Below are 26380 nucleotides of genomic sequence, written 5' to 3' on the forward strand. Positions count from 1 at the left end.
CCAACCAAGATGTATACTGTACATGTACAAAATGTATATGTATAGCGTGTTATAATACTGAATGCCTGGGACTTTCTTCTTGTTTTGCTGTGAACATCATGAGACTATTTTAGACAGATTTGACATAATTGTCTTCAATTTCAGCCTACAATAATCGGATCATTGATTCAGGCGCATTGACGACAGTGACTTGTGCACTTCTGGGAAATTTACTCTCCAATTCGGTTAAGTCCAAAACAGTTCAATTAAGTTTAAAAACATTTCTGTGTTGAAGATAAACTAATGTGAATAGTTACTATGGCAACTGCATCAAACAACCCTGATTTATCCATCAATGTGATGGAAGAAGATTTGTCTTGTTACATTTGCTATAATCTACTAAGAGAACCTAAGGATTTAGACTGTCCTCATGTGTTTTGTCTGCAATGTCTACAAGAATGGGTAAAAAAAGGAAGAACAGTTGAGTGTCCAGAATGTCGTCACATAACTGTTGTTCCACAAGGAGGGTTGATTGACCTAAAGACTAATCTTCGCTTAAAATCCATGACTGAAAAATATGCTGAGCGTGTTGAGAAGCAAAAAGGTGTGCAGATATGCCCCAATCATGAGGGAGAGAAGCAGCATTTCTTTTGTGTCACTTGTGGTGTAACGGTATGCCACAACTGTCTTGTGCTAGAACATGAAAGACCGCAACATGAAATAAAAGACCTGAAAGTCATTACTAAAATGCGGAAAACAGAAGTGAAAGCCAAAATGGATAGCGTGCAGCAAAAAATAAAAGATGATGAAAAGAAATTGAATGAGATGGAAAGCAAATTGCAGGCAGCTAGAGACCAAGCAGAGGAAGATGTGAAGAAACGACTTCAAGAAGTCATATCTGAAGCAGAAGCTAGAGCAAAGGACACAATTGCATCAATTCACGAAACATATCAGCAACGTATGGATACACTAAGAGAAAAACAGAATCATACCAATGATGTGGTCACTCGGTTACGCAATGTTCACACAGCCACGCAAAATGTAGTTGATACAGCAGCCGATCACGTCTTCATGAAACAACACGAGTCGATTGTTGATAAAATGAATAAACTGAGTTTAATAAGCCAGCATTTAATGCCCTCTTCAGACTTGGCTAATCTTCGGTTTATACCAGGATCGGGTAGAGTGAGTACATCTTGGTTTGGGGAGGTGGATATTGCCCGGGATATTGATGGTAATTATAGAAAGTGTGAATTGAAACTTGTTCATGAAGTTGGCGCCTTTCAGAAAGCCCAAGGAGTAGCTGTTACCCAGACAGGTTTACTTGCTGTGGCTGACTATGCCAAAGAAGTCATCATACACCGTCATGTCAATGGTGAGTACAAGCATCAATTCAGTCTTGGCTCCTCTGCTGCTAATCCTGATGGCAAACTAACTCGTCCATTCAATGTAGCTGTAACATCTGAAGGTAGATTCTTTGTTACCCATAGTGTAAGTGAGCATCAGAGTATGCGTATTGTTAAGATATTCTCACCATCAGGTAGATATGAGAAGACATTGACTGATGTTGGTGGGGCTATCACCACCACTCCTGATGACATGATAGTGACTGGTAACTGTGCAACAGGTGTCATCACTGTGCATCAGTCTGATGGTGAGTTGATTAGGACACATCAAGGTAACATTAAAAACATACAATGCATAGCCAGCAATGGGAAGCAGATTGCAATCACAGCAGCAGATCCAGACAAAGTACATGTGATAGACTTTGTAACAGGTCAATCAATATGGACAGTGGACATGATAAGTCCTCATGGTATTTGTTATGAACCAAACACAAATACCTTATTGGTGGTAGGGGGTTCAACAAGATGGGGACCATATGTATCAAAGCACATCTACCGCACAACTGGACATCTGAAATCAAGTCTTGCAAGTGGTCTGTACAACCACAGATACAACCCATTGGCAACGACTGTTACTAATGATGACAAAGTTTTACTAGCAGAAGGGTCAGAAACACTTGGACAATTTGTAATAGAGCAGTACTGCAGCACAACTGGACATCTGATATCATGTCTAAATGCAAGTGGACTATACAACCCATTGGGAATGACTGTTTCTCATGACAGTAATCTAGTGGTAGCTGATAAGAAGAATGTAAAAGTCTACAACATTAATGTAGAATAGACATTGTCAGTATGAGCAAAGTGAGTTTTGTAGAAACGCAGAACCAATCACTAAAGTTCCAAATGCAGTACTCTGTAAAATGAAAGCATTGTAAAAATAGGTCACAAGGTCATGCTGAAGCATGATATCAACATTAGAACAATATACTATCGTCTTTCCATTTTCCTCATCATTTTGAGAACGAAAATTCCAAATTAAAGTTTGTCAGAAATCTTACAATATAGGATCTCTGGCAATCTTGGAATTGAGGGTTGGCAAGAAGTAAGTCTCCCTAATTTGGGTTTAATCCAAAAACTACTCAATCAATTCTTTAGTTTTAAAGTGAAACACAGACTGATTAGTTAAAATGCATCAAGTAAGCTAGTTTTTATGCAGCTTTCAATAATATTCACTGTGAAATACAGTAATTTATGAAGTTGATACAAAACAAAACATACACCTTTCTATAATTACAAGTGTTCTTTTATGTATTTGAGATTTTGTCCCTTTTGTGTTTTTGTATTATAAACTATCAATTTATGGGTCATGTGATCATTAAAAAGCAAAACTTCAGAGTGACAAGAAAAAAGTCCACTTGGAAAAAAATAATTCCTTTACCAGCAGGAGCTGACGATAAAAGGCTTCATGCCATTTAAGTTTATTGAAGTAAGTAATCTGAGATGAAAGCTACCTTTAGTAGATAGCATAGACTCTGAGATATAAAGGTTCTAAACGGCCTTCAAGAACATTTTTGGCCTCTATATGGAACCCTCAAGAAAAGAAGTTCTTTAAACTGAAATGACCCCTATGTCCTTTAAAGAGTTCATTAATCCTTTGTTGAACCATTTTTTTGCTTTTAAATAACCATTTTTGGCTTGTTACAGAACCATTCAGGGTTCCAAATAGAGGCCAAATGTTAGAACCATTTTGCTGAGAATGTAATATGGAATGTAGACCTCAAAGGTAATTATGTAGGATAATGGATTGAAAGCAGGTGTGGGCAACCTTGGCCAGCAGGCTGTCAGCATGCAGTTGAATTTTATGTAGCCTGTAATGCGCAAGACCCTCAAAGAACACATATTGCCTAACCATGTTCTCAGCATCAAACATGTTGAAAATATTCAACATAATGGTGCTATGGTCCCAAACAATAGGCTAGACATGCTCGAGGACCAATTTTTTGATTTTTTTAAATCCTTATCAACCCAAAATGACAATGATTTTAGAGGGGAAATTGAACTCAAAGTTCCAAAATTTCTCAATTTATTTATTATATGGGTGCTTGTTGTAATGGTCTTGCTCATATTTAAAGCCAAGTATTGCAGAACTACTCAAAGAAACTGATTAAACTTCACTGAAAAATAATGCAAATTTTGAACACAGGAAGTTTACTTAATTAATAATTGTTACCTAAAACTTGCCTGCAAATGGTCTTAGAGAGATTAAAAATGCAAAATTATCCCTGCCCAGTCAACATATCTAATAAAATCTCACTTTCTTTCCTGGACAAATCTAAATCTGTAGCCCTCAATAAGCCCTCTGCAATATTTAATTGGCACCCAGGGATGAAAAAGTTGCCCACTCCTGGGTTGAAGGGATAATGAAATAATATATCAACAAGGATGTTATCTTCAGTAGATAGCATAGATCAGCATTGAAAATTATTCTATTTAGTTCTCTGGGTTAATAGGATGAACAAATTTTATCTTTCCCCAGAGTAGGCCAGTGCACATAAACGTTCTGGGGAAAGATAAAATTTGTTCGTAGATCAGCATTTGAAAAAAGCCATATCGCGGTGCAATTTGTACCCCAAAATTTGCCTGTTGTGATACAACTTTAAAAGTGTGGGGCAAAGTTCCGATATCACCTTGTACTGATGTTATGTGTTGATTATCTGAGACATTCTACTGTCATTTTATTGCACTTCTAATTGCTTTGCGTCAGATTAAATTGCACCACAACTTGCTTTTAAAATGGGGTGCAGAAGTGCACTGCAAGGTAAAAAAAAAAATTTAAATACTGGCATAGATAGATTGCACAAGGGATTAGTTGAGATACTGACCAGCATGACCAGTTTTCCCCTAAAATTAAATAGTTCCAAGTTAATTGTTTGATGAGAGATGTGTCTTGTACTTCGTTCACACAGGGGGAAATTGCTTCATTCAACAAAGATTTAACAAGAGTTATTTTGCTATGTGAATACATGTCTCTTTGCTTGAAGAAGATTAAAGTTACTTAGTTTGATGAACTTAAAGAGGTTTATTGAATTAAAGGAATGTGACCTGATATATTTGGAAAATGAAATTCTTTAAAATTGACGTATAACATAAAATGTCATCCCTTTTAAGCATTCATTCAAAAAGAACATGTAAATGTTTCTTGTAAATGAAATTAAATCCTTATGGAATCACTGCCATTTATACAGCATGATAATCATGATTAATATAGTCAACAGTGGTTTTATTAATGATATTCATGTAATAAATTGATATCAAAAGAGAGATCCTATAATTTTTTCTCATTAAAATATTGCAATTATAGAGTTCCAAATCGGTGTATTTCCGAAGATATTATCAAAAACTGTCAAATTAGTTTATACCCACCTTTAAGCAATTGCATAATCTGGCAAAGCAATTTTATAATGTGAACACTGCCTTGTTTGATAAGCACAGTGCTACATGTGATCTTTGTTAAGTTATGTTTATTATGTGAACAAAACTGTTACATTTTCATTTGATCTTCATTAATTAAGAATAACATAAAATTATCTCAAAACTGTAAATATATAGAGCATGAACACATAACTGAAGATTCAAATGAAGGTATTTTCTGATATGAAGTAATAAATACAGCGGAAAACATAAAATAAAAAGTTGTATTAGTTTGAAAAAATTATAACAAAAAAACAAACAAAAAAACCAAAAAAACAAAAACAAAAAACACACCTAACCATTCCACCTGTATTTTCAGCCTTTGGGGCAAATACAATTATTGTTATAATCCCGTCTTGAGTAGATAGCATATATTATGGCTTCATAATGCAGTATGCTTTTAACGCATTACTCATAATATCATAACCGATCATGGAATCATGAATTTGCCTGAAGGAGGCTCTGTTATGATATGTTCTCATCAAGCAATAGTAATCATTTGTCATTAAAATGAATTTTGAAATACAAGTCAAGAAAATGGAACATTATCTCCCAACCTGTAAATTAATTTTGATAGGATTTTCAGAAAATTTATGTAACTCATTTTATAGCCTGTTAAGAGGCTAGATTTAAGGATGTGTGTGATGCAGTTTAAACATTAAATAATAGTTGGAGAGCAGCCAGGCCCATTGTTTAAACATTTCCACAGCAGACGACATAATATTATTTAGAAATAAGGCAACAACAAAAACAACCCTGTTCTTCAAGTGGACAGACCTTTCAAGTAGGGTCAGTCTGTCAATCAAATTACTCTAAAATTACCAAAATCTATAATAAATTGCAATTTTTCCTCTCACTTCACTGGTATTATTTCAGCCAAATTACTTTTTACCTCAAAACAGCTGATTTCACATGCATTTAGAGAAATTATTTCTATCAAACTCAATCTACTTCTGTTCAAGAAATGGCTGATTTTACAAGCATTAAAGCAAATGACAAAAAAGAGGGTCGACCAGGCCCATAGCATTCATAAAAGGTCCACTTTTTTTGCAGAAAAACATTGAAATCAGCCCTTTTTTGAATGACAAAATAAAAAGGTCCACTTTTGAGCCTGCACCCCACCCCACCCCAATATATATTCTGGCTACTGGCTTGTGCCAAGCATTTGATATTTGCAAACAGTGTCAACTTTACCAATAATAGCAAACCATTATTAAATTAAAATTGTCATTGTGGAAGAAATTAGCAAACCCATAAAAATACATGAACAAATTACTCCCTTAAAATATTGCACCAAACATTTCATATTTGTATAAACATTGTTTCAGCTGCATCAACAAGAGCAAACCATTATCAAATTAAAATTGTCATTTTGGAACTGAGAATAATGAATCTTGAGTGTCTTTATTAATGTTTCAGTCACACACCTATCCACAGCATATCTAAATTAGCTGAACCGTATTTTACCTAATTAGTGCCTCTCCTAATAAGTGCCCATACAGAATTAAACTGTGTAGACTTTCATTCATCTGGGTATGTTGAAATTAAGATTTAATTTAAATCTGGTCAACCAGACATACCTTTTTTTGACGGACGAACCGACGTTGCGGCTGAAACCTTTAGTCTTCAGCTGGGTTGTGATGCAAATAACCTTGAGTACCGGACACTTCCGGTATAGATGACAATCGGCGAGGAATGTCCTTTATGATTCTGTCCCAGCCGTGTGAAAGTTTGGCCCAGACGCCTCCTCCACGGTTGAGTGATAGTTGCTCGGCCCACACCCAGATGGCCTCTTTCACGCCACGCTCAAACCACCGCTGCTCCTGATCTAAAATCCGGACATCCTTGGTGTCCAAATGGTGTCCGCTGGCTTTCAGATGAAGAAAAACTGCACATTCATTTCCACTAGAGCATCACAACCCAGCTGAAGACAGAAGGTTTCAGTCGCAACATCGGTTTGTCCGTCAAAAATAGGTATGTCTGGTTGACCAGATTTATATTAAATCTTAATCCCATACAGAATTGTTTGAGTGACGATTTTCTGTTAAAGCACCCTTCACAATGCACCGATTCAACTAAATTCCATCAAATGTTAGACTTGCTCAAGTCCTTTCGGACCTGAGGTCTGTGATATGATATCTTGTTCTTTTTTTTTCTCGTATATATGGCCCTGGTCACTCCATCACCAAGGCATACTAGAATAGGCCTATATATGAACCAAATTATTTAGTATTCTATCCATTGGTATACCCAGGGAAGTGCCCAAAGTCCCCTGATCATGCTGGTTATATTATACTACTTGTCCTATGACAAAAGATCTGAGTAATATCTGTGTAGAAACCACTATCCTAGAAGCACTTATTCAAGGCTATCAAATGTCTGAATAGAATTACTTTAAAACCTCTCAGTTTAGGATTATGATGATGTTGACTTCAGATTTGCTGTATTTTGAATGTTTATGTTTGTTAAGGCAGCTGTGTACTCTAGACATTGTTTCTTTCGCAAAATTGAGTTTTTTTGATATGTTTGTACTTTGTTATGTTTTTATAAATACAAGGAATGAAAATCCAGATTTGTAAACTCCAACTGCAATATTTTAAGGATTTTATTTCACTATTCCACTCGTGTTTGAAATTGAAAAGGAAAGAAAATCTTTGTTGTACCAGCAGGGTACACGCTAACGCAATAACGCATCGCGTTATGCGTATCGCGCAATTTGTTAACGCACAAATACGCTTACGCATACTGCGATGCTTATATGCATGCGCCGGCGCATCTTATGGAAACACCACGGAAGCACAAAAACCTAGTGGTCAAATGGCTCCGTTTTAGCTGATAAAATGTGGGTTTTTTCAAGTTCTTTCCCCTGATTTAAATATCAAGTTATGAATGGATTTCGCTCAAACTTCTCTAGGGGCCGTGGATTTACCCGATGTTTATGTAATGTAAGGTAGAAAAATAAAAACTGCCGCATTCTCCTGCGAGATTCGATGAAAGTGCAAAATGGGACCACTTTAAACTTCAACGGCCATTATTTCAATGTTCATTTTCTCGGTAAAATGACGATTTAGGTACACGATAACTCAATAAATACAGCATCTATAGGTAAGCAAATATGATCATCGTAATAAGCATGATCGACTCAAGAAACGGTTTTCTGATTTTTTTATATTTTGGTCTATTTCCGATTTTAGGCATCATTTTGTGCAAATAGGCGTTTGTGAATTTTAAAAGTTCAATTTGATGCCTTATATGGTCAATATCTCAAAAATAAGGCCAATATCAAAAAATTAAAAAAAGTTTTTGGAATGGAGCCTCAAGATTGAGCTAAAAACAAAATAAAATATTTTGGAAAGAATGTTTTTGTTATGATGTACCTAACAAATATTGCCAAAAACTCACTTTTTTTGTGATTTTCTTCAAAATTGTTGGTTTTACCCCAAATCTGTATTTATATTAAGATGTATTGATGTCTTGCCTTCATAAAAATGTATACTTTTATATGTCTTGCGTGAATAATTACAAAGTTATTGCCCTTTTACTACATGCATGTCTGAGAGTACACAGCCTCCTTAAAGGCATATTCAGTGATCCCAGCAAAGGTGTAACAAAATTCAAATTGTTTATAAATTGGCTAAGAGTGAAGGATAAGTCATTAAAATTGTCATTAGGTATTTTTGCTATGAAAAAGTTGGCAAAAAAATAAAGAAAACAACAGTATTGACAAAGTTGAAGCCTCATTCAAATACATGCAGGCCTAGTTAACGGGTCGGGCAGTTTTATATCGATTTGCGAAAAGTGTTTTGATACGTTCATTAATTTCTCTCAAAGTAAAAATCGCAGTTTAACAAATAACGGTTCAAATGAAAGCTATTATTGGGGGCTAATTGTTGTATCACTATGAAAGACCTGACATCAATATAAACATTTGTTTCGGTGACCCAAGTTCATGGACATTTTTGCTCACACACTTTTTTACAGATGGCCTGGAATTTCATATTTCGGTTTTAGTGATTGCCCAAAAAAGGTGGTATGTTTTTGAAAAGCGTTTCCGCTTGGAATGTAGATAGTTGTTGTTGCTATTACTGTTCGCGATTTTAATTTATGCACTTTTTAGCCGAGAATTTTCAATGCATTTTACATAATAGAAATGTCGCTGGCATAAATACCGATATTTTTAACAGTATCGTTTTTTTAAACCAAAATACCATCTAAATTAGTTCCCAATACTTTTATGAAACCATAGATACCAAATCTGACTGCAGGTGATGAACAGATTTTGAACTAGAATTAAAAGAACCAGCGTAGGCCTTCTCAAAATGTACTTTTTTAAAATATCGTGTTGTTTAATTTTGGACTGCTTTTTCCTTGTTTTTATAACAAGAAAATGCTTTACATACCCCAAACTTCTCACATAGCCTTGGCTAAGTGTCCGTTACTGGTTGGTATTATTAGAATTAAACGATTTTCATGATTAACTTACTTTTACCGCAATGTTTTCCCTTGCAATGTTCAAATATATCCCCAAAATGGCGTTGCTTTCGGTCTCACATTAATGACAAGGTTATCCTAAGATGCGTGAGAGTTTCTGACACTATATTCACGGGTATTCTACTATATTCAAACATATGACAAATTTGGCTGGTTTGCGATAAGCTATACCATTTTCACCCTGATGTGGTAGACTGGATCCTTCAGTCTTTCAATAACTACGCACGGTCATCGGGTTGTGCTGTTGGTGAAGGCCACTGAAGGGTTCATACCACTAAATCCGCCTGTGAAGCGGTTTCCGGTAAAAGTTTATCACGATTATAGTCCCAACTTTCCATAAAAAATGTGCAAAATCGGTACAATATTAACAAATTTAGTGCTGCAAATCCCCGGTACCCCAGGTCAACATAAAAAGTGGTAACCATGTGTGTTCTAAATTTCGCGGAAAAGGGGTATTTTGTTGACTGAAATCGCGGACCCTGAAATCGCGAAAAAAGGGGGGTATTCTGAGCATTGTCTCCGCGAAATTTTTAAAAAAAGGGGTATTTCACAGGTTCCCTTTCCAGAGAGCCTGAGGTCTTGTGTCAAAACTTGGGTACCACAATACTTTAAAGGAACCTCTGTACACAAAACTTCGAGGGATTGTTCCTCTTTGGTTCATTTTCAATTAAAATCAGTATACAGGCATTGTAATTACCCCAGTTAATAACACAGGATCATCTGGGAGTACAACAGACACAAAGTAATGTTCATACTTGCACATTTTGTACTTAATATATTAAAATATTTGGAGTCATTGAAAAGGGGTGTCTGGAAATCTTCTCATTGAAAACCTTGAAAAGGGGTATTTTTACCCTGATTTTGTCAGTGATTTGGCAAAAAAGGGGGTAAAATCAATGAAAAATCAGTGAAAAGGGGGTTTTGAAAAAGGAAGAACACACATGGTTACCACTTTTTATGTTGACCTGGGGTACCGGTGCAAATCGTGTTTTGCTAGAACTTGTGAATGTGATCTCTACTAATTTGAACAGAAAACGCAAAAATTTGAGTGATGTTTACGATGATGAGCGGATGAACACACAAGGTCAAAACGCGGTTAGCAGTCGGACGTAAACACAGGAAAATCGGGTCTTTTTATATAGCGCTATTTTTCTCAAAAAGTAGACCTAAAATATTGTGTCATTTTCAGATATGTTATGCAGAATTTTGTTCTGATTAAGATGATATCAAATATATATTTCAAAGTAAGTCGTAACTCGACTTATAGCCTAAAACGTGACCCCTATTTTGCACGTAACGGCTATGGAAAGCTATTTTGTGGCATGTACCCTGAATAAGGCAACGTGAAGGATTGTGGGTAAATAAAAGCCGCCGTCATTAGAGGCCAGAAGGATTCAGGCTACTGATATGGCAGTGACATCAGCACTGTGTGAATTTCATTACACTCCCTAGCGTTCGATCAAAGCGCTGGTGTACACACGCACGCGCTTAAAGACGCCGCATAGATCTTGCGAGCGAAACAGCTGCTTCAACGCGTTGACGTCACTGCCACATCGGGTGAAAAATGGTATAGGTCAGGCTTCCTCAAATAGGTTTGTTGAAGCGCCACATGAAATAAAAAAAACTGAAAAGCGCCACTCAATGGCTGCGAAGCAGCTTTCGCGGTGCTTTAGCACCGCCGGGGGAGTCAGAGGGTGCCCACCTGTGAAGTTATCGGTTTTTTGAAATTTGAGGTGCAAATGACGCCATTTGGTGCAATATTTTGTACTATTTTATTTATTTATTTATTTATTTATTTATTTATTTATTTATTTATTTATTTATTTATTTATTTATTTATTTATTTATTTATTTATTTATTTATTTATTTATTTATTTATTTATTTATTTATTTATTTATTTATTTATTTATTTATTTATTTATTTATTTATTTATTTATTTATTTATTTATTTATTTATTTATTTATTTTTTTTAAAATCTAAACGGCGCCTCGCGCCACTCGGGATGCCACGCTATTTGCGGACCCCTGGTATAGGTAATAGATGACTATGAAAACTTTCCGCATACCGAATATGGGTTTAGCCTATATTTAATTGCCTTTAGGCCCTATGATTTATGTTTAGAAAAGAAAGCCTAATCCTGGAGCCTAATCAATTGAGAAGGGAATGGATTTTGTCACAATAATATCAAAATTAATATCGTCCATAACAAGAATGAATGCATCACGATTTTTTGATATCCAGCTATAGTATTTTAATTGATTTACACTGAACATGAAGCTATAATATCTCTACTATATAGCTTCATGCACTGGACATTTGCAGACCGGTCTTCTCCATGTAGCGAGTACCACATTAGATTGTGTTTACAAGAAATATATAACAAGCGCCACTTCCACGAAATTTCCTATATGCCAGCAACTTTGATGATAAAATATTATCTACAACATCACACCTGTTTTTCAAGAACTCTCTTTTATCTATTCACCTCAAAGAAAGGATTAGAATTATTATAATAGAATCCCTGACCTGATGCAACGCATTTTTAATGAGTTGCTGAGGGACTAGAAATCTTTTATGGTCGAATGAACAACGTATGATCACTACACAGGTCAATGGCCTTATTGTGTTCTGGCGGGTTATTTAAAAGCACGGTCCCTGAATTTTTCCAGACAAGGAACAATAGGGACAAATTGCCTGGCAATGGGGTCACATATAATCCCAGTCTATAGTGTGATCAGAACATTATAGGCAGGTAATCATTATAGTATAATCAGTACGAAAATTCCAATGCGATTTTTAATGTATTTTTAAAAATTCAAAGAACCACTTTTTAGCGGGAATTTTTGCAAGTTACACAGCTGAAGTTGTGAAATGGTTGAAATACTACAATATTACGGCGTAAACAAGAATATGTTTGTTTGGTCTTTGTTCCTATAGCCACATCCCTTAATGTCTCTACTTGAAAGTATAGAAAGTGGAAATCCATGTACAATGTCTCCATTTTGTCTTTAATACATGTCTTTTGGCTTAACCCCTCGCAGGCTATGTTAGCACATCTATGACACTAGCAAAGGTGACAAAATCTGAACTCTGGATGAGCAAATCACTGAATAGGCCTGAATTCCCATTTGTAACTTTCATACATAATGTAAATTAGCAGCACCCTTGTGAAAATTACTGAAAGCCAGGGCCACTAATTAGGTCGGATAATTTACATTGGTAAATTTGGGCATGGCAATGTTCAGGGTGCCTTAATTATGCTTAATTACTGATGAGCTGGGAGAAATTAATTAATTTTCAATTACATGAGGGACAACTTTGTAATTATGCCTGCAGAACTAATAATAATGTGTAAACTCATTAACTATATGAATACATTGTTGTTATAGGAAGAGCTACAGTCTGTAAGCGTTGACGGAAATTAAAAAGTGTAATTTCTGAATCCATACAGGCTGTATCAAAATGATTGGTACCCATAAATGTTGATATTTATTGAAAAGCCTGCCTCTTCCAAATGCAACATTGGATTCTCTTGAAATATCTAGAATGTATGGTTTATAGAATAATCTGTCATTTATTTGGATCTTACGTTGAATTTTGATGTGTCAGACTCATCCATTGTCGATGAAAACTGATGGGTACCAATTATTTTGATACAGCTTGTATCTGCCATCAGTTTTTGTTTCATAACTTGGTAATTTCTGCATCATTTGCCATCACTCATATCTCAAAATAAAGAAAACATCCTAGCCAACATTAGTTGCCTTGATTTAGTGTCATGTGCATACTGTATTAAGGCAATATATACAGTGTTTTGGTTATTTCTTCATGTATATATTTTACATGAAATTACGGTTAGGGTTAGGGTTAGTTTAGGGCTAGGATTAGGATTAGGATTTGGGTTATGATTAGGATTAGGGTTAGTGTAAGGGTTAGGATTAGCTTACACAGAATAATTAGATAATGTATCAACCAGGGTTTTTAATCTGCATCAATGTGTTGTACTTCAGATTAATGTGAACTTTTTAGTTCCATGCTCTGGGACTACCAAAATGGTGCACAGTAACCATGGCAACATATTACATTGTGTAATGACATTTAAAAATAAACGTAAGACATATGAACATCATTCAAGACATAACAGAAGAATATCTTAAAACAATGTTGCAAGATATGCTCGAGAGCCCACCCTAGAGGTGGCTCTAAATTCTTTTGACAATTCAGACTTAATTCAAAGTAATGTACTGTGATGAACCACATTTCATAAATGTGTTATATGCACGTCACAGCTAAGGGTAATTTGGATATGCTACCTATAACTTGTGAAAATATGCCTTTGGTGCTGTGTATGTGACAAAATCTGGAAATCAATCCTGTGATTTCAATCAGCCAACACATTCAATGAACCACACATTTGATATCATAATTTGATGGAATGAAATAACTATTTCTTTCATTTAAGTATGACTCCAAATAAAAAGAACATTTGATAGTGAAAATTAATATAATTTTATCATTTTGTGAAAAAAAAGCTTAATTTGTCAGAAATCTGCCATCATTACAATCATGACAATATGCAGTGAAAGTCATTGTACCCATTCACCATGCAGTGCAGTATGCCTTTAAATGTGCAATAACATGGTACCAGGCACAGACTTTCCAAGCAGTAGTGAAATAAATTGTGAAATAAATTAGCTTATATGCAAAAAGGGAACTTATAAAATGGCCTCTTCAAGCCAGTTAATGGTTCTTTATAATCTGGGCCTTCGTGCGTACAATTTTACATTTTCACAATGACAAGTGGAACTTTTTGTCAATCTAGTGCTAGGGGTTGCATTGAACCCCTGCACCCTCTGCCTACATGCCTACATGCCTGCATGGTATGTTTGTTTGTTTATGCAAGCATCAATTTGAAGCTTGAACCTACCCACCTCAAGCCTCGACATATTATCGAAGTTATCATCGGCATTGAATCAACATCGATACTATGTCGGCTTGAGGTGGGCTTTAGATACAGTGCAGGCTACAGAAGTATAACACATTGATACAATACATAATTGTAGAATATTATGCTCTCCTGTGTAAAGTACCCCTTTATTTTTAATAGTGTGGGACAAATCACATTATAAATGGGAGGTTTATAATTGAGTTTCTAGTTCATGAATATGTATGAGGCAATCAAGCCAAATAAGGTGTTCTTGCTCAAATCAATTAATTATGCATGAGTTTATAGTACATGGATATAAATCCATACTTTTCCATACATGTTTAATCTTTTTGTGTTTTTACAATGATTTTAACACTAATGCGAAGGAGACAGGATCAGGGTAAGGACTATAGCAAACAGGGTTGCAAGGGGGAACATCACCCTCCCCATCAGTTTGTACATGCATTTCTTTAACATCTTTGAATCTGGAATTTGATGTAATAATTTAAAAACTTACAAGTTCACACTTTGTGTAAGGTATATTGTTTTGATGTATATTTGCATTAATGCACAGTAAAAGATTGTGCCAAGCTGAGACATCCATATGTCTTTTGCAGATATTAGGGAGCGATCGTTATTTATGGCAGGGGGGAATGGGTAAATTTAGGGGGGAACACAACATTTTTTGTGGTCTTGAGGGGGGAACCTGAAATTTTTAGTTGAACCAGGAGGGGGGAAAATTTGGGAAAACGCAAGCGGACGCGAGGGGGAACGCGAAATTTTTTGTCGATATTTTTGCCAAAACACCCATTCCCCCCCTGCCGTAAATAACGATCGGTCCCTTATAAGAGCTTAAGACATGCTCACATCCCGGTGTCGTCACTAAACATTGACCATGTGTACGCATGATCGTTCCCAATTTCGCGAAAAAAGGGGTTATTTTTAAACTATGTTCGCGAACATTTTATGTTCGCGATGTTTAAAAAATAGGGTTGTTTTTGACGACGGTGTATTCGAAATTAAAAAATGGGGTATATTTTTGTGAATCATGATAATGTTGAAATCCCAAGCAATCTTACCATTTCTCGCTCAATTTACTCCTGGATTTCACTTTTGTGAAACTTTTTTGCCTTCCTAATATCCCGGCCTAATATTCAGCAACACGCTCGACTCGGTTTTATTTGTTTCATGGTTTGTTTACACCGATTACGTCACTGGGGACTTACCCAGTTTGGCCGCTGATTCCAAGAGACTTTTTTCATCCGCTTTATTAATGACACGCCCCGGTGACACGCCCGGCCTCCGGAGCTTTGACAAACTGGGTACCCACAAACCGGACCACAAACTCTTCGAATTGTTCGTGGCAAAAGCCAGAAATGCCACGATTTAAAGCAATATTATAACATTATCATACAAAATAGATTAGCATTTCTTTGACATAAAATGTTAGTTTTTACTGTCAGATATATCCCCTTTTATTTTTGAGCCGAACAACTACGTCAAAGCAAAGAAAATTGGAATTTACTACCAGCGCGTATGTCGCCAATAAGTACCACTCCTTCGGTCATGTTATGGTACGACCCTTTGTTGTGTAGATCACCGTCCCGCCCTGTGCGTTATGAACATCGTGTATGCGTTCGACTAATAATTCCATCGTAATAATAAGACGCCGGTTCCGGCGCTTTATTCAAAATATCGGATATTGAGAAAACTACAGCACCTAGAGTCTTGATTTTTGCAGGGTATATTGGTTTAATAAAGTACAATATTGTTGTGTAAAAAAATGAATTTTAAAAAATCAGTGAGGGCGTCCTCAACAGCAAATGTTGTAATATGGCTTTAATATGACGAGTTTCTGCTAGAAGCCGGTTCGATTAAGTGTGTATATATTGTGATTGCCCTCCAGGAGTTTATGTATTGGTCACATTCAAGCTTTATTTTGCACAAAAAAAATCGGGAGGAAAGATTACATTGTTGATAACTGTATCATAAAAAACACATGATGCATATTGGATGTATTTGTATATATGTTTCTGTTATTTTCCTCATATAATATAAAAAGACAACAGAGTTCTCCTCAGAAAAGAAAATGAATCAGAACAAGTGTTTTTGTGTGTGTTCTTGAAATGTTAAAAAGGGGGTACTTTTGTAAAAGTGTACTTGAAATGCAAAAATAGGGGTATTTTTTTAAGGCTAATTTGTACCCGTTTTAAATTGTGTAAAATAGGGGTAACAAATGACGAAAATGTTCTTGAAACCGCGCTAAATAGGGGGGTATTTTTGACTTAGGGAACGATCATGCGTTACGCCTTTGAATGTTAAGTGACGACACCGGGGCTCACATGGGCTAGAACCTCAGAGGTTTTGAACATCCAAATGTAGAAATGAAATCCAATGTCACTTAGTGGGTGAGCTGGGGTAGGAGATACCACTTGGGTGGGGTGGGGGCTGCACTACTACCATAGTTGACATCATGGGCATGATGGGCTACACTAATATGTATGATAGCAATTGAACTGGAGCAGATTTTGGCGGGGAAAATGAGTACCCCATGATGTCAATGCAATGATCTCTGGAAGCAGTGCCATTCCCCCAGTGGTACCACCCCTCCACATTTGAGGTGTTTGGGCTCATACACTAACTCCCAAATTCTGGCCATAGTTTGGTTTTCCCAGCACCTGACCAAAACTCAAAGGTTGTGATCCTTTAAGTTTCTGCCTCTGTGTGGATATAGCTTATTATAAACCTAGAGGGAAATCAACTTGACAATCACAAATTAATCAGTCTGTTTTGATGTATTTAGTTTTATATGCCTGATAGCTCAGCTCCTACATGACATCAATAAAACTATTAAGAAAACATATTATTTTTTTTTGCTGGAACAAGACTGCATTTTAATCTGACTGCTTTTAATAATGTGCTGTTTTTTTTATTAGGCAAAAAAAAAAATATTTGGTTGCATGCCCTCAGTGACTAACTGAAAACAATTAAAAATCTTGAGTCGGGTTTTTTTGGGTTTTTTCCAATCACTTTTCTAGAAGAAACCTTACATTTGGACAGAACAGTATCAAGGACTGTTGCTGTTATTCACTTATATTTATTTATTAAATGCATATATTTGATTAAAAATAAGCAGTATTTCCATTTAATACACTCTAAAAATGCATAATTTTTTACCAAAAAATTATCAAGCATTTGTCAATACTATAGCCTTTTCAAAATGGAGGAAAAATGTAGGAAGAGCCCATGAAAAAAAAAGAAAGAAAAGATCAACCTACTGACCCTCTTGGAAAGGCAGCCAAATAATTTATTTTTTTGAGCCTTTAATAGGCTTCACAACAATATTGCAGGCAGTGTTCGAATTAAGGAAAAATAAATGGTTGTCCCACGGACAACCAGATTACAATTTCTGGTTGTCCGTCTCAAGTTTTTGGTTGTCTGTAGGCCTACAACGGTGACAAAGGCTACAGATTTATGGTTGTCCGGTGGACAACCGAATCAGTATTCTTGGTTGTCCGGCGACTTTTTTAGTTGTCCCGTGCGAACGGACAACCAAAATTTCGAACGCTGATTGCAGGGCAAAAGACAAATTATATGTTAATTTCATCCATGACATTTAACTGTCATTTGAAAGGTTTTAAACGACAACACATCTATATATCTTTCCAGGATAAATCGATCAATTCACTTGCAAGTTTAGTTATATTCACAAATGAGGTTAATAATCTATGCTGGCCAGGGCTTGATTTTTTTCAGGGACTGATTTAGGGGGGTGCACCGGTGCGCGCCTCTTAATTTTGCTGAGCCCTCACGCCCTTAATTTTTGCAGAGCGCGCCATGCCCCTAATTTTTGCAGAGCGGCGCCTGACTTTGTGTGGGCACTAAGCCCCCCATTGAAAATCTGCCCCCTATTGAAAATTCCTGGATCCACCCTGCCCCCATCCCCCCGAAAAAACTTACTTGTGCCATGATGCCGAAAACTCATCAAAAATAAATCGGAAACCGAGAAGTAATAAATGTAGCGCAAGCTATTGGAATTCATTCTCGTAGAATTGGTTGATTTTGTCCTTCCCCCCTGAAATTCACTTTCAGGGGCTGACTTAGGGTGGCGGGGGTGCACCCGGCGCACGCCCCTCTTAATTTTTGCAGAGCGGTGCCGTGCACCCTAATTTTTGCAGAGCGGCGCCATGCCCCTAATTTTTTCAGAGCGGCGCCTGACTTTGTGTGGGCACCGAGGCCCCTATTGAAAATTCCTGCTTCTGCCTCGGCCCCCCCCCCGAAAAAAATTACTTGTGCCATGATGCCGAAAACTCATAGATTTGATTAAGCAGGTGAATCTATTCTAATCGTTTTCAAAAATCCTACTCTGTGACGTAATAAATGGACTGCAAGCTATTGGAATTCATTCTCCTAGAATGATATGCATTGATCAGAGCAAGAAGTAAAGTGTTACAAGTGGAAAATGCAAATGGCACTTATGTCAGGGTTATTTCAGATGTCAGGGCCGATTATCAACCAAATCTTTGAAAACAGATAGCAAATTGTCTTATTATTACAATGAATTAAGATATCTGCTAAAAAGACATAAAGCAAAATGGGCTAGCCTATTCCAGTAGAAATCTATACACCCCCTGTGGAAGACATGATTTCAATATCCCACATGTGACTTTCATTGATCTTGATTTTCCAGCAGCCAATCACAACCGTGCATGGCTGTGATATCGCAGCACGATGCGATGATCGAGGACCAAAATTACGACAGTGCGATGAGAATTTTCACCGAGCTCGATGTCAGTTTTTATAACATCGTGGGGAGAGCGGAAGTTTAGGAAATATTTTTGAGACCTTCAAGGTAGGATTTTGATTGTTTGCACTGTATTGTAGCAACTTCCGGTGTCACCCACTAAATCATCACACAAACCTTTTCTACTGCCAAAATCACTGCAATGGGCTATTCCATTTAAAATCCACTATACCCCTATGGAAGATTTTGGAAATATCTCTCACAGGGGGAGTATGAATTTCAAATGGAATGAACATATTAGACAGCTCCATTTGAATTTCATACACTCTCTAAGAAAGATTCAACCTGAATCTTCCACAGAGGGAGGGTGAGTTTCAAATGGAGCTGCCTATTTTGTTAATTCCATTTGAAATTCATACTCCCCCTGTGAGAGATATTTCCAAAATCTTCCACAGGGGTAGTGTGGATTTTAAATGGAATAGCCCAATTCACCACTATTAACCACCTCAAAAGGTGGTTGATGGTTGACTATGCGATTCTGAGGCCTGATAAGTACTACAAAACACTACAAACAACTTCACTGCACATGTATGCATCCCACGGGATGTGATGACGCAATCACCCTAAATGATTATAGGCACGCTTTTGGCCTGACTAGTGTAAGCCAATGGCTAAGTGCTGGTGACCTAGAGGTTGGCATGTGAGGGGACTTGGGTTCGAATCACATCCAGAGCATTCTGACCATCACTTGGCTCATTGGATTTGTCTATACAGAGAGCCATTACTGTACTTATAATCACGGTGTTTCGAAAATCTGTCTAGCTGTTTGTTCATGGGGAGCCATTAAGATTAGTATTGCTATTTTGGTACCCACCTTAGACACTTGAAAATGCAGTAAATTTCTGAATCTCCTTCAGAGCCTTATTGGATTCCAAATTTACATGTTACAAAATAAAAAATACATATAAATGTTTATTGATGCAAAAGGTTAAATGCTTCTCCGCAGTTGAACAAATAAAATCATAGCTTTTTCTTTGTTTTTTTGAAGAGTCTATTCAACATAATAATCATTCTGTGAAAACTGTAAGAAATAAATAAAATATTGAATATTTATAAATGCTAAGTGCATCTTCACAGTACCGGTAATCTGTCAGCTAAGTGTATCTTCACAGTAATCTGTCAATGGTTATGCAAATATTGAATAAGCAGTTCTATGTTGTGGCAAGTTTTGATCACGTTCAACAAAGTTTTGGTCATGAAGTAGCAAGGGGAAGGTCACAATTAGGTGTAAAAAAGGTGTCTCTTTCCCATTTCAGGAAGGGGGGTATTTGCCCTCCAGCCGACTAATTTTTCAACTACACATAAATCGAAATTTACAATTTTCACAGAAATTTTGCAGAAATTTTATGATCTTCTACCACCTGAAATTCACTTTACCCTGCGCCCCACCCCCACCACTGGCCAGGCATTTTTTCTAGTGCCACCAGGTATTAGGTACAGTTTAATATTCTTCATATGTGTGCTTTTTGATGTGTTTACTTTAGCACATTCACAACATTAGCCTGCACTAAACACTTCTTTGGTAAACTTCGGAAAAACAGATTCTAGTATTTTGTACTGTTGTGTAAATTTTGTAAGGTGTTCAGTTTGTGATTTTCAATGAAACTTGAGCATTTAGCAGGTCCATTTGAGTATAACTCATATCTTTTATAATATTGAACATAATTCCTTCTGGTATGGGATAATGCTTATCCCAGCATCTGCTGCTAATGTTAACAGCAATGGTTTTTGAATTCAATAGTCTTGCAATAGAAATATATTTAAAAACATTATAACATAATTTGGTCAAAATGTTTTAATAACATTGAAAAGTTGGGTCATGTAGAGGTTATGAAAACATTTTATATGAAACAACAAAACTACATCATTTGAAAAATGGGGGAAAATGTTATTGAAAATATTTTTTGGCAAACATTTTTGCAAAATATTTTGTCAACACCTAAGGTTAAAATATTATGTTAGAATGTTTTACATAAAGTTTTCACAAATGTTTTCAGAATGTTATTACAACATTTTATACCTGGTATTTAACACAACATATTTTATAAACATTTTCAGTAAAACATTTTGTGTTTGCTGGGTACGTGATTTTCTTCCTTTCACATTAAATGTCAGACTTTGGTTTTAGATTTCTTTCACATTTGCCATTTGCAGTTTATTGGCACATACCTCACTACTGTCTATGATTTTATGCAATATTCCAAAAATGCATAGACAGTAGCGATTCTCTACTGTCTATGAACAATGCCAAAATCTGAAATTTGATGACTGTCATAGGTTGTCCTGATTCAACAAATCAATTGATTTAACGATTACCTCGCACTAAATTTTAATGTTGCTGCTTTAATAGTCTTTGTCAAAGATGGTAGGGGGGCACACTGAAGGGGGGTTTGCACCAAAGGAGGTGTCCGCTTAGAATAGTGCGAAACGAGGGAGAAGCCCATTGCAAGCAGCTGTGGGCGAATCCTGAGCAAACCACCATAGTTTTAAGTTTTTACACTATGACTCCTACACATGTTGGTAACTTGCAGGTTATTATGTGTTCTGTCGTCTGTGTTTGCCCTGATGATATCAGATGGTGAGTGGCATGATAGAGCCGGCAACTTGTAAAACCGCCCGGCCGTATGGTATTTTCCATATACTCGGTTAGTTTTGTGGGGTTCATTATCGAACCCCAACGGTTTTAGCTTGTATTTATATTATTTATTAACATAGGCCTATTTGTTTGTGATATTACAAGTGTTTTAACATTTCAAACTAATCCCATTCAAATACACGGTTGACGATGGAAATTTACTGAATTTAGAGAATGCACATCATTCACAACCTGGATGATATCATAGGTGATAAGCAAATTATCACAGAATAATTTTGCCTCTAATTGTATCCATTTTTGTGTGTTACCTCCTTGAAGGTACATTAAAAGGTAAGTTGCTGATTGTTTGTGATAAAATACATTACAAAATTAATACAATGAAAAAAAACAAAAAACAAAAAAACTGGTTAGGCCAGGTTTATTCTTTGTCAAAGACACTCAGTAGGGGGCTTACACTGGGTGTTTTAACAATAGAGCCTCTTACCCATAAATCAAAGAATTTATTTTTAGTATCTTTGCATAAATACACCAGCAATGAGTTCTGTTATACTACCATATCCACAAGCAATCTCACTTCTCTGAACTGATCAAGTTCTAATAGCCTGCTACTAGTGGTTAAAGGACAGGTCTATTGCGAAAACAACATCATATCATTGGCAAGCTAATATTTTATGGACAATGAAAATGACTCCTTTTTTGAGAAAATAATATGTTTAAAATTGATATTCCGCAAAAAACAACTTTAGCGGTGAGTTCCTTCGAAGGAGACAGATTTGGCCTAGAAAAAAGGTGACGTCATGAAATGAGATTTGCCCGCTTTGAGAAAAGGGGCTATAAACACTCTCAATGGACAGAACATATACTGTTGTTGTTCACAGAAAAAAACCTCTAAAAAGTATTACAAATTTAATGGTTTTTAAACATATGGATAAAATCAGCTGCTTCTTTTTGTATATATCAGTAAATTCAAATTGTGATATTACAATTCATATGTATATCAATACCATGAGAAATATTAGGCCTAAAAAATAAATAAATAATTTGAGCTTAGAATTTCATCTGAGACTAGCATATAAACCGTGTTAAGTCCACAAACTCATACAGTTGTTATAGTTTCAGTTGGATGAAATATTACAAAGCAAATGCATAGTAACAATACTGTGTTGTCTTTGTTTGTGAAATGAGAACAATAGTGTGCATATTGTTATGCAGCATTGTTATGGTAAATGATAGTACAACTCATTGTTGCTAATGTCAAACTTGTCAAAGTGATTGTTATTGTATGATGAGCTGCTTCATTTACCTACGTCATCAGCCAAACGGGAGGAAAACACGTACACTTCAAACGGGGGAAAACACGTACAAGGCTGAACTTTACCCACACAATTTCTCCTTTTTCAGGAGAAATACACATAAAAAAATTGCAACAAGTGTCAACTTATAATGTAATAATTATTCTCTTCAAATAGAGATAAACTTGTTTTTGCAATAGACCTGACCTTTAAGCTGAAAGCCAAGAAACTGTACAAATTATCTCTACTTAGATGGAGAAATCAGTGACATATTCTTGAATGGGGCTTCAACTTTGTCAATCCTGCTGTTTTTCTCAATCAATCCTCATTGTACTGTTTATTTGTTCTTGTGCAGGATGTGTATCCCTTAAACCTACTTTACTTATATTACACTGGAGAAACGATTTTAAAAGTATCAATATATCCTTGTGTACTAGCGTAATATGTGTTTGTGTGTGTTGCATATACCTTGACTGCTTACATTAGACCCAGTTTTAACCACTGTTTTTCAGTGGGAGCTGTTAGCCTAATGGATAAGGCATCCGTCTAGAGATCAGAAGGTCATGGGGTCGATTCCCATGCCGGCACATTCCCTTGCTTTTTTTGTTTATTTGTTGTCAAGTTTAATTGTAACACTAAACTGTTCATCCTTTTTACTTTAGATGATGTAATCTTCACTTTTCTAAGTAATTTAGATGCAATTTCAATTTTTTGACATTTTTGTTGGGATCAATGATTGCACCTTTAAGGCATCTAAAATGAGCGTTTATTGCGTTTCGACAGTATTTTTTGTGGGACATGAGAGCACCTCATACCTATCGAATTGCATTCTGAATACGAAGCGTGTCTTTATGATATCAAATAATTTTCAGTTTTTGAAAATCACAATATAATACAAATTTTATGACAAATTATAAAAATTTGATATTTTTCAAATTTTTGATATATAACAGTCCTCGAGGTAAATTATATAAATCTAATGATATATTCTTAAAGTGTATGTAGCAGGGAGGAAAAAGCCGACGGTCAATTGAAAATTTTGACCTTTCATATTGAAAATATGGATTTTTTTCCCAAAATGACCTAATTTTTTTTGGTGTTTTGGGAAAAAAAATCCATATCTTCAATACGAAAGGACAAAATTTTCAATTGATCGTCGGCTTTTCATCCCACCTACATACACTTTCAGTATAAATCATCAGATTTATAAAGTTTACTTCAAGTACTGTTAAATATCAAAATATCAATTTTAATGATTTGCCATAAAATGTGTATTAAATTGCAAATTTCAAAAATCAAAATTATTTGATATCAGAATGACATTCTTCAGTATTCAGAATGCAATTCGATATGTCTGATGTGCTCTAATGTCCCAAAATAAATACTGTCCAAACGTTCATACCCCACCCCTTAATGACATGCAAAAATCAGTGCTTTAGTGCAAATATCATAACTTCAAGTCCACCTACCTCATAGGTATATAACTAAAAGAAGGCTGTAACGTATCCATATCTTTCCTGGTAGATCCACGCCGTGCCATACATTTCTCTGTTGCTTTCTCCCCCTCCTCCCTCATCTCACCAGTAGAGGCCCTTCTCCTAATCTCATCTCCCGCTTTGACCTTTAACCCTCCTTCCAATCCAGCTCCTAACATATTGACAGATTTTATTTCACCTCGCACTCCTGATGATTTGTCACTCCTCTCCGTCGCTTCCAGGGTAAATTCCAACAAATTAACAGCTTTTCCACCCTTTTCTGAAGTCCCTCCTCCTCCTCCCAACTTTGTTTGTTCCCTTTTCACTCCTCCAATAATCGTCTCCATTCCATCACCTGCGTGATGAGTAGAATTCTCACCCACAGTATCCAAACTCTTTCTGTACTCTTCCATGGCAACTTTTTCGAAACAGCAACACAATATATTGAAATCTCGCTGAAATTCAGTAACAATAGATGTATATAATCCGTGTAAAATGTAATAGCGATGATATCAAATCTCGGTAAAATTGTACTATGCCCTGCCGTCACGCCGATATAGATACCTCACTTAAGCGTGTTATCTGTGCAGTGAACTTAACTGTAGGATGGGCGTTGAACCATCTCTTAAGCTTCTTGAGGGATTCACTTATAGTTTTCAACACCCTATGTAACAATGTGTGTATAGGTTAGGTAAATTCCAAAGTTATTGTTTCAAAATCCGTTCAGCAAAATGTCATACACTGTGTAGAGCCACACAACCTGAAGGTGTACAATTCCTTATTTCCTGTGTGGAGAATGTCAAGATGCACCTGAGACGCAGAACTTGTGTAAGAGTAAAGTCAGAACTATAGTGTCATGTGTGTGCATACGATTGCACAGTAGCTGTGATGCTGCTAACTTAACTACCTTTTCTGCTGATAATAATGTGGACTGTCATCAGCCAATCGTTTGATAAGCATATGTTGCACAGTAAAAGTGTGCCAGCAATTTCATAACTTGAATAAAATTTATCAAAAGTATACAATTTATAGGTTATTATCACTATGTTTATATTTAGGTACAAATGTCTTTGCGTATTTCTAATGTACTGTTGCTACGGTAACAGTGATGTATGATTGGTGAGTGTGAAATTTTCTAGATTGTGAAATATACTGCAAGTAGTAGGATGAGATAGACTTCCACAAAGACCTTGGGCAGTGTTTCCTCTAGATGTGATGGTGATTGCATACCAATAGTTATGTGATATCATTATAGGCTATTTAACGCAATTTAAATTGTGGCATGACAAGGTCTCAAAATACATCAGCCAGGTTTTCTCTCTATTTCATTAAAATAGGCAGTGCTAACAAACGGTGTGTTAATAGGGCTGGTACCTAATTCTGAGATGGGGTTTGTGTACACTAAAGATTAGCTAAGATTATAGCCTTCTTCTATTGGTATGAATTATTTTTTTTACTTCTCGTGGTGGAAATGTTTTTGATGTCTGCTAATCCGATTTGCAAGGAAAAGAAAGTATGTTTTGCCGTTTCAACGAACGAAAAACGATTGAGTATTGCCAAAGTTATGTTTGAATTAATTATGACTTTAAAAGTTATCATAGGTTAGGCCTACACATATAAACATAAACTTGTTCAGCAATCAGCATATTAAAAAAATGACATGGTCAAAGCGGGGGAATGATCACGAGGTCATATCAGTGGACTACTGAGCATAGCATGATGTTTGGTTGCCTGTGAGTGCATAATTGATATGTTGATAACAGATCTAATAATGTTGTAGAATCAAAATCTTCATTATATGGACCACATTGAAGTCAAAGTAATTATCTATCCTATCCTGTATCGTTTTATGGATAAAATTGACTCAAAATGTTATTGATGATATTATTGCTATCTTTAACATCAGTTTTGTCTTTTCAACAGGAAAAATCCGATTGAAAATAAAGTTTTTAGGGGCTAGCTATAATATTGAACAATATATCCCATATTTTG

General features: G+C 36.0%; 1 protein-coding gene across 1 annotated transcript in view; it reads right to left on the reverse strand.

Annotated features, from left to right (window-relative positions):
• Positions 1-25224, reverse strand: part of LOC140168398 (tumor protein p53-inducible protein 11-like) — a 455473-nt gene extending 430249 nt beyond the window's left edge. The window contains exon 1 of the mRNA XM_072191782.1: positions 24383-25224. Within this exon, the coding sequence (XP_072047883.1) occupies positions 24383-24801 (419 nt within the window). The 5' untranslated portion in view covers positions 24802-25224. The remainder of the gene's footprint in view (positions 1-24382) is intronic.
• Between the last annotated feature and the right edge of the window lie 1156 nt (positions 25225-26380).

This window comes from Amphiura filiformis, chromosome 13 (assembly GCF_039555335.1).
Source record: "Amphiura filiformis chromosome 13, Afil_fr2py, whole genome shotgun sequence".
Classification (NCBI taxonomy): domain Eukaryota; kingdom Metazoa; phylum Echinodermata; class Ophiuroidea; order Amphilepidida; family Amphiuridae; genus Amphiura; species Amphiura filiformis.